Raw genomic sequence first — 10,451 nt, 5'->3', positions numbered from 1 at the left:
GCTGCAAATGGTGTCAGAGGCAGGATTCCACACAGCAGGTAAGTTCTCAGCAAAGCAAACAAAAAACCTTTACATAACTTCACAACTAAGGGCTATGCTTGTGACCTCCCATGCCTTCTGTCAAGGCCATCATCCCTGTTCAGTCTGAGCAGCCGTCCAAGCAACAGACTGATAAGCTTTTTCTCTCTCTTGGCTGCTTCAAGGCTACAGGGGTCATCTCATGGTCAGCTTTCTCCCCACCACCTCTATCACTCTTATCAGCCTTGTATAAATTAAAATGAAACAAAGCACATAGAGTAAATGAGAACAAATAAAGCTATACTAAAAATGCAAAATAATTTTCAAAATTAACCACAGCCATTTTAAATGAAGTGGAGACAATTCCAGTCAAGTGACAAGTTAATATTCAGCGTTGTTGGACCATAACTGGCCAAAGATCTTTATGTCTTAAAGACCTAAAGTCATGGATGACCTGCAATTTCTTACCTCTAAACTCTGACAAAACTGAAGTTATCGTACTTGGGCCTGAAAATCTTAGAAATCTGCTGTCTAATCAAATAGTTACTCTAGATGACAGCTCTCGCCTCCAGGATTGCTGTGAGGAACACTGGAGTCATTTTTGACCAGGATACATCCTTTAAATCACACATAAACCAAGTCTCTAGAACTGCCTTCTTTTACCTGCACAATAATGCCATAATCAGAAACATCCTCTCTCAAAGTGATGCTGAAAAACTGATCCATGCATTTGTTACTTCCAGGCTGGACTACTGTAATGCTTTACTATCAGGATGTCCCAATAATTCCATAAAAAGTCTCCAGTTAATCCAATATGCTGCAGCCAGAGACAGGAACTAGTAAGAGAGATCATATCTCTCCCATATTAGCTTCTCTCCACTGGCTCCCTGTAAAATCCAGAATAGAACTTAAAATCCTTCTCCTAACATACAAAACCCTTAATGACAAGGCTCCATCATATCTTAAAGACCTCATAGTGCCTTATCATCCCAACAGAGCACGTCACTCTCAAAGTGCAGGTCTGCTTATGATTCCTACAGTCTACAGAAATAGAATAGGAGGCAGAGCCTTTAGCTATAAAGCTATTCTCCTATGGAACCAGCTCCCAGTCTCAGTTCAGGAGGCAGATACCCTCTGTTTATAAGATTAGATTTAAGACTGAGCCTTCCCTTAGTTATGCTGCTATAGGCCTAGACTACTGGAAGCCCCTATGATGCTCTCTTCTCCTGTACTGTCCTCTCCTATCCTCTCTTTGCATTTATATGCCACCATTATGCATCACTAACTTTGTCTCCTCCCTCCCGTAGTGTGTCCTCTCTCTCTCCCCCTGTATCTTTCTGCAGGTAGCCCTGGTTCTGGAGCTGTACGTTTCTGTTGAGCAGTCACCGGCCGTATCAACCTGACCAGTGTTTGATTATTTGTTGTTTGTTGTGTCTTGTGGCTTTTCTTTTCTCTTTCCTCTAGCCACTCATCCCAGCCAGCTGAGGCAGATGGCCACCCACCAAGAGCCAGAGTCTTTTGAAGGTTTCTCCTCCCTGCTGTCGCCAAGTGCTTGCTCAATGGGGGGCTTATTCAGTTTTTCCTCTATAATAATAGTAAGGTCTAGACAAAGGGTGCCCAATACATCGATCGTGATCGACCAGTCGATCACAAAGGTACTGTTGATAGATCACGTGCCATTCAAAAATAAATTAGGTGTATCCAGCGTAAAACACGTGCCAAATGTCAACATGTGAATTGTCAGTGTGACAGTTTGCTGTGGCGACCCCTAACGGGAAAAGCCAAAAGTGACATTCATTCATATATAGCCTATTATCCATCCTCCCTATGGCATTTGCCACTTGATTGACATGCAGGGTAGCCAATCTGACATCTTGTCTTTTTTTACACACGAGTCACCAAGCATGCGCAGTCAACCGCACAAGCTACAGCAAAACTCCAGTGAGCGAACTACCTTGTCAGCCTTCCAATTAATTTCTACTAAAAAAAGGGTATAAAATGAGTGGGGGAGCCAAATCCAGTAAGAAACCAAAAATTTACTGAAAACATTAAATGCAGAATGGGAGGGGGCCTTTTTTCAAGATGTTATATTTGAAGTGCATTTGCTTGATCTGCCAATCTACCATCACTGTTCCAAAGAAGAGAAATATGGAGCGGTCGTAAAAACTACGACTGTCATTCATACATACGAAAAAGTGTGGGCACCCCGGATTATCAGATGACTCACTATATTTTACCTGGGGTTTTAATGCTGTATGCTGTCTTATTTTTCTGTATTTTATGATGTTTTATAGCGACATCCTGATCCAGTTTTTTTTGCCAATACCGATTCCTTTACTGTTAAGGATATGCCAATACAGATTCTGATCCGATACTTAAATTTACATGCAGTATATGCTTGTTGAATATCTGACATATACTTATTGGAATTGAAATTGTTCTGACACTATTTTTGAAATATCAAGTTTAAGTTTTAATATTAAAATATTAAGTTTATTAGTTTAAATTTGTTCTGACACACTATTTTTGAAATATCAAGTTTAAGTTTTAATATTAAAATATTAAGTTTATTAGTTTAAATTATTAATATGAATAAAAGAATGACTGTAAGGAGGATAACACAGTCTCAGAACTACAGATTCATTACAGGACAGATACTAACTGCTACTAGCATCTGTATGTGAACACAGTTTGTGTAACCAGTGCAGTTTAGATATCCCTGTTTCACAATTTAGTAATGCTGAATTAACAAAAGGTGGCGGCTGTTGTCGCGCCACAAGACAAAAACATAAAACTCATGTGTCTACACCAAAAGCGTAGCGTGTGCAGTGTGTAACATCTCGCATGCACATTGCAGGAGATTCATGGTCATGTATATACGAGTCGTGTCTGTATTTGTGCAGAGGAAGTGCTTGGTGTAGCCACAAAAACATCCTCAGCAGATGGGATAGCTCAGTGACTTTGGTACTGAAGGTCAGGGGTCCGAACTGTGGTCAGGGCATGGTCAATATCCTGCCTTAGGCAAGGCCCTTAATGCTACCTGCCTACCTCATGGGTAATGAGAGTTGGAAAAATTTGAGTCACATTGGCTTGGATGTTGCCCGGGTCAACAAGGTCCACCTCAGGTATTGAGGAACCAGGGCAACCTGATGATAAGTGGGATACTGTAACAAGACATTCATGGACAAGAGAGAAGAACAGGGAACTATTGGAATGCTACTATACAAGTAACCCCAGCAAGAGGGGTTACATATGTGGGATATGGATATATATATATATAAATTAGTGTTCTTAGGTCGATCATTTTGACTTGGTCATTTGAAAAGTAGCTTGCAAGGCGGAAAAGTGTGGGCACCCTTGGTCTAGACCTTACTTTATTAAGTGTCCTAAGACACCTTTTGTTGTGATTAGGCGCTATACAAATAAAATTCAATTGAATTTTAAAAAATTTAGCTTGAGGAATCTGGTGGAAGTGAAGTAGGCAAGTAGTAGGTTTAGAAGCAGATAGTAGCTTTGAACACATTTCAAGACATTGTCTCAAAATGGTAACCCTTTAAAGACATCTCTAAAACTGCCTTTTTTTCATCTTTGTAACATAACTGAATTTGGTCTTTTTTGGCTATGGCAGATGCAGCAACCCTATTCATGTTTTATGGGTTTCTCCAGGTACTCCAGCTTCCTCCCACAGTCCAAAGACTTGCAGGTTAGGTTAACTGGTGACTCTAACTTGGCCATAGTTGTAAATGTGAGTGTTTAATTATTGTCTGTCTATGTAGCAGCCGTATAAGAGACTGGTGACCTGTCCAGGGTGTACCCCACCTCTCACCCAACATCAGCTGGATTCAGCTCCAGCATCTCTGTCACCCTCTACATGATAAGTGATACAGATGATGGATAAATGAGTATCTTTATGATAATGTCTCAAGGTACACATAAACCATTAACAATGATTTTTTGCATTTTCATGCTTCTGAAATTGTCTGACCAGAGAAAACTAATACAAGTTAACAGCAAAGAGTTTTGTGTCTGTGAAAATGCAGATTTTATTCATTGATTACATTTTTAAATTATATTGAATGTTATGGAATTATTAAAATGATTAAATAATGAGGTATTAAGGTTGTGCATTTATTTTGAAAGGACTGCATGTTACATTGCATTCAATTTGTCATTTCCATATTCCATAAGTATTTCAGGGCTCTTCAGTTACATAAATATTGGTTTCTATGTGACAGTGTAGTTAAATTATTATGTAAAAAGGTTAGCACTAAAAAAACTGCACTAAAATGCCTTTGCCACTGTATTTTGTAAGTTTTCAGAATGGCTTTGATGCCCCTTTCTCCATCATATTCTTCTTTGTATTCTTCTCTGGCTTCAGTAAGATAATATAACATTTTGGAATAAAAGTACAAATGAGCAGTCCAAAACTGGAGGCCAGAATAGCAAATATCTCTACAGCAACACTGAACTTCCCAGGAGAGCTGACATATGCTGGAATAAAAGTGATCCAGACTGCACAGAATATCAGCATGCTGAAGGTGATCAGTTTGGCCTCATTGAAGTTATCAGGCAGTTTCCGAGCCAGAAAAGCCAGAATAAAACATAAGATGGCCAGAAGGCCTATGTACCCAAGTACAGCCCAAAAGCCTACAGCTGATCCCAGAGCACACTCTAAGATGATTTTGTCCTTGAACTGGGTAAAATTCTTAAATGGAAAAGGAGGAGAAATAGTTAACCAGAGGATACATATAACAACCTGGATGAGAGTGAAAGCCACAACACTGAGTCTCTGCTGTGCAGGCCCAAACCATTTCATCACATTACTGCCTGGAAGTGTAGCCCTGAAGGCCATTAACACCACTATAGTTTTCCCCAGAACACAAGAGATACAGAGGACAAAGGTGATGCCGAACGCTGTGTGTCGCAGCATGCAGGACCACTCAGAGGGCCGGCCAATGAAGGTCAGAGAACACAAGAAACACAGAGTCAAGGAGAAGAGCAGCAGGAAGCTCAGCTCAGAGTTGTTGGCCCTGACAATAGGAGTTGTCCTGTATCTGAAGAAAATGGCTGCCACAACAGCAGTCATGCATGTTCCAAATAAGGCCGCTGCAGTGAGCAGTACTCCCATAATTTCTTCATATGATAGAAACTCTGCCTCCTTCTTTACACAGGCATCTCTTCTCTCATTGGACCAGGACTCAGGGTGGCAATGCTCACAGGTGATAGAATCTGAAAAATGATATGAAAGCAGATGTAAGGCTTGTTCGGTAGACTTTTTTAAAAACTTCATTTGTAACCTATCTGTGCATACAAGATCAAATATTATGATTAAAAAGTCATAGGCAAGTGTATGACAATTTCATTGAAAGAGCAGTAATTATTTTAGTTTATACAGAAGTTGTTTTAAATTTTGTTTTACTTTTTTGGAATATTTCATGATTTTGTGTTTACTATAAATACAGTGGCAAGAAAAAGTATGTGAACCTTTTGGAATTTCATGGTTTTCTACATTAATTTGTCATAAAATGTGATCTGATCTTCATCTAAGTCAAGAATACTGACAAATATAATGTGTATAATATAACAACACAAATTTTTTTTTCATCTTTCATGTCTTTATTGAGAACAACCTTAAAAACCTCATAGTGCTAGTGGGAAAAGTATGTGAACCCTTGAGTTAATGACCTCAAAAAAGCTAATTGGAGTCAGGTGTTAGCATACCTGGAGTATTGTTAAGAAAATGAGTTTGAAGGTGTGAACTAGAGCTACTTTGACAGATAAAAACCACTCAAACCTTTTGAGTTTCCTCCACACACAAAAAGAAACTTATGTGAGCCATGCCTCACTAAAAAGAGCTTTTACATGTACAAACTGGGTCTGGATTTTATTTTATCTAGCAAAAAGCTATATCACCAGGAAGCTACAATCAATTAAATTCCTCAGTTGACATTTTTTTAACTTAATTTTCAGGGCATGATTACAGTTTGTAAACATGACAACTTTCTTTTGTGGCACACTGAAGTACAAAATTTTACACTGAATTTTACTAAACCTGTAATGTCGCTTATTTCTCCCTCTGAACATCTGATACAGTCATAGCAGCAGACAGGTTTTCCTTTCTGGAGAACCTTGCGAGTTCCTGGGGAACATTTCTCACTGCAAACTGACACAGGCACCTGCATGGACAAAATTTCTCTGAGAAAAATGTTGGGACAGTAACTTTAACAGACTTTGGCTTTGCAAAGCTATATTATTACATTTGAGTAAATATAGTCCGAAATTGTTAAAGTAAATATAACACATTTAGGATGATTATTAATATAAGTAATAACAACAGTGATAGTAGCTTACTTGTTTTGAGTTCTGTGCCCAAATAACAGACACTTGTTGCAGACTCAGCTGTTTGTCTGCAGGTAAAGATGCATCATAAAGACCAACTGTGACAAAGTCCACAATGCCATTTTCTGTTGGCTGCCAGTTTATAATTTCATACTTTGCTGCTGGGTCTCCATTCTCATTAAAGTAAACCTCATCTCCTTCCTTGATTTTGAAATGAATGTTTCTTATGTGCTGTAAAATCTAGGAAGATAGCTATGAATCTAGTCAATTATGACAAACATTGTGCAAGTCTGTGCTAAACAGCACCATACACAGACTGCACCAATGTATTATACAAAATTTTAACATCATTTTCTTTATGCTTAATGTAAAAAGGAAGTTATTTAATGTTGAACTCACTGTGAGTGGATCTAGCTGCACACTGTAGTTACATGTTTCATTACAGCCAAGAATAATATGAAGTGCATGTGCCACAGCATACACTCCTTTATACACATTGTTGTATATAGGCATGAGTGACATATCAGTGAAGCTGTTTTGCACTCCAGTCAGATCTTCATGTCCAGTACATTCCCTCTGGTTCTCTGCTGATGAGTTTGACAGTTTGAACTTACAGTTAAATAAAGTCTCCCAGAACTCTCTAAAAACTTTATTACTAGATGAATTGAGTTTCTTCACATCTAATATGAACTCTCTCATGCCACTGACATGTGCTTTGGGGATGGACAGGCCTATGGCACCATCCAGAATGTGATGTGTATCAATTTCTGCAGTTTGGGAATCAAAAATCCATGCCTCACTTCCTACCCATTGGTACCCAGTCAAGTTGTGTTGAGACAACTCATCAATAAGCACATCCATATCTGTTGATGAGATAAAGGCTACAATGACCTTCGAGGTGGAAGCCTTGATGACATCAATTATCTTATTTATTTTGTCTGATGAATCTGTTCTAAAGAAAGCTACAGAATACTCCAGACAAATGCCCAGCTGCTGTGCATTTTCTGTGAATGTAGCCATGCCATTATTGCTATAATCATCATTGCCTTTAATAGCTCCCACCCAGGTCCAACCAAAGTGCTTGACCAACTGGGCCAGGGCTTTGCTCTGATAGTAGTCACTGGGTATTGTTCTGAGGAAGGATGGGTATTTGGTTTTGTCACTGAGACAAGCACAGGTGGCATAGTGGCTGATCTACAAAAAAAAAGAAATGACCTAAGATAAAGATGTATAATATAGAACAATCACACACTCACATTTGTTCTGAGCAGCTGGCATTATTGCAGATTAATAATTATTTTTACGAAATACAATTGTATGTTTACTAGTCTTACCCACCAATGGTATGTGAATAGGTCCAATGTCAGTAGCTATTGCCATACAAGGAGAGGAAGAGGACCCTCCTATAATGGCCTGCACTTGTGCAGGTCTGGTACATGGTGCTTCAGTAGTAGCAGAAACAACTTCATTACCATTAGCCAAGGTCAGTGCAACCTTCACACTTCTGGCAATAGAGTCACAGTCATCATACATTTTATAGCCCAGAGAGATGCCAGGTAGTAGGTCTGTGCTGTTATTAATCTCCTCAATGGCAAAAATCATAGCCTGGGCATACTGTAACTCTCTGAAATTCAAACTTGTTGCAAACAGTTTAAAGTTGCTGTATTGGTTGTAGTATATTTCAAAAGGAAACAACAAGAGTAATAAAAGAAATCATTTTACATTATTAATAGAGAAAAAATTTCCCTTAGATAGTTTAAATCTTAATAGATTTCTACAGAATAATTTACCTGGTGCATTCCAGTGGCAGTGGTTTGTGCATGTAGGTATCCTGTCTGACTTTCCAGCTGCTATGGAAAGAGAAGATTCCTCCCAGTATAACATCCCCATCCTTAGATAGTTGGGGGTTCTCAGGATCTCCTCTCTGCCGGCACACCAGCTCCTCAGCCTGACAGAAAGTCACCATCAACAACAGTTGTAAAAGTCCCCAGCCCTGCTCTGTCCACCTCTGTGCAGATATCATACTGTCTGAGAGAACTAAACCACTGGGTGGCATCATATATACCTTAATGTAAATCAAACAATTGCCCTGTTATTTATACAGCTTTAACCTTTCAACTCTGTCAGCAAGGTGGGAGGTGTCCAAACTGAAACAAAAAAAATATATTTTGAGACTGTAACCTATTTTAAATGTATTTAGTGTCAGGTTTGCCCGGCTGCGCTTGCTTCTCTCGCCTTTCTTACTCTGTCTCTTCGCCCCTGATTATTGATCACGTTCACCTGTTCCTCACTCCTTTATCACCAGCTGCACCTGATTAGATTGTTTGTTACTTATACCCAGTTCACCTCTCATTCACTTGCCAGTTCATTCTTGTCCCTATGCTACACTCTTCATTATCACTAGTTATTCTCCTCGTCTTTTTTGTGCTCTGCCTTACGTTACTGCCCTGGATTATCTGTTTATCAACGCCTTTAACCAGCTCCTGTGTTTTTTTCTACTCGGACTGTTCCTCCGCACCGTGGCTCTACTCTTCCCTCCCAGGCAGGTCAATGCACAGTCACCGGTTGTTTCTGCCATAACCAACGTCTCTCTATGCCCTTTCAGTAGCCACCTCTCAACCACCGACCAGCCCAGGAGTGATCCCACCACGCAGCTCGGCCCACCTTGTCCAAACCATCCATCTCCTCACTCGTCACCTCCTGCTCCTGGTCGACACCCGGCTACTCCTCGCCTTTCAGTAACCACGCACTCTTTGTTTGTATATATCATTGCACTGTATATTAATAAATCACAGCTTGCACCGAAGTCGGCTACCTGGGTCCGCCTTTTTCTTCTTGCTCACTCACCTCCGTGTGTAAACGAAACATAACATTTAGTGTCTGTTATCAGAATAGAATATTCAAATACACTGCTCTTTTCCTTTTTTAAACTAGTAATTGATAATGATTTTATCAATTAAATATATATACATAAAAATTCCCCACTCATCTTATTCCTTCCTTCAAGCTCGGGTCCCCTACCAGAGGCCTGGGAGCTTGAGGGTCCTGCACAGTATCTTAGCTGTTCCTAGGACTGCACTCTTCTGGACAGAGATCTTAGATGTTGTTCCTGGGATCTGTTGGAGCCTCTCCCCCAGTTTGGGGGTCACAGCCCCCAATGTTCCTATTACCATAGGAACCACTTGTGCCTTCACCTTCCATATCTTTCCTAGCTCTTCTTTCAGCCCTTGGTATTTCTCAAGCTTCTTGTATTCCTTCTTCTTGATGTTGCTATCGCTTGGGATCGCTACATCTATCACTACGGCCTTCTTCTTCTGTTTGTCCATCACTACTATGTCCAGTTGGTTGGCCATTACCAGTTTGTCAGTTTGTATCTGGAAGTCCCACAGGATCTTAGCTTGGTCATTCTCAACCACATTTGGAGGTGTATCCCATTTTGACTTTGGGGCTTCCAGCCTGTACTCGGCGGTGGTACATACCGTGCAGAGGTTTGTCCTTCCATGAGGGTTCCTGCTCTTCCTTCCTTTGTTCCTCTGGTTTCTGCTGCCTGAGGTATTCACTAAGCACGCCATCACTCGGGGCCATCTTCCTTATGTATTCATGGATCTTTGTTGTTTCATCCTGGATAGTGGCTCTGACACACACTAATTATCAGCCTCCTTCCTTCCGCTTAGTGTACAGTCTCAGGGTGCTGTACTTTGGGTGAAACCCGCTGTGCATTGTAAGGAGCTTCCTTGTCTTGATGTCAGTGGCCTCTATCTCTTCCTTTGGCCAGCTTATTATGCCTACCTGAGTGGGTACCTGATGACCGGCAGGGCATAGGTGGTAATCGCCCAGACTTTGTTCTTTCCATTCTGCTGTCTTCTCAGGACTTGCCTTACTCTCTGCAGGTACTTGGTGGTTGCTGCTTTTGGGGACAGAGCATCTCCTTGGTAGATACTGCACTTGCGCAGTTCTTTATTGTGCGGATGCGTATGCATCTATAAGCTATTATCTCTGTGTAGCTTCTTTCGGTTCTTTCAAACCAGGAACTCTCACTGAGACGAAAGAGACTGCTTTAGATTTTCTAAAAAAAATAACAGTGCTGGTATATT

The 10,451-nt window shown here is 40.3% G+C and overlaps 1 protein-coding gene across 1 annotated transcript in view; it reads right to left on the bottom strand.

The window, feature by feature from the left end:
• Positions 1 to 4,333: 4,333 nt before the first annotated feature.
• Positions 4,334 to 10,451, bottom strand: part of LOC109953142 (extracellular calcium-sensing receptor-like) — a 36,407-nt gene continuing 30,289 nt past the window's right edge. Inside the window, exons 3-6 of the mRNA XM_020588553.1 lie at positions 6,757 to 7,551; positions 6,370 to 6,597; positions 6,071 to 6,194; positions 4,334 to 5,247 (exon numbers count right to left, since the gene is read on the bottom strand). Of these exons, the coding sequence (XP_020444209.1) occupies positions 4,334 to 5,247; positions 6,071 to 6,194; positions 6,370 to 6,597; positions 6,757 to 7,551 (2,061 nt within the window). The remainder of the gene's footprint in view (positions 5,248 to 6,070; positions 6,195 to 6,369; positions 6,598 to 6,756; positions 7,552 to 10,451) is intronic.

Source organism: Monopterus albus, unplaced genomic scaffold, assembly GCF_001952655.1.
Source record: "Monopterus albus unplaced genomic scaffold, M_albus_1.0 scaffold553.1, whole genome shotgun sequence".
In the NCBI taxonomy this organism is placed as follows: Eukaryota; Metazoa; Chordata; class Actinopteri; order Synbranchiformes; family Synbranchidae; genus Monopterus; species Monopterus albus.
The sequence above is the reverse complement of the archived record's forward strand: the minus strand, read 5'-3'. Positions and strand labels throughout refer to the sequence as shown.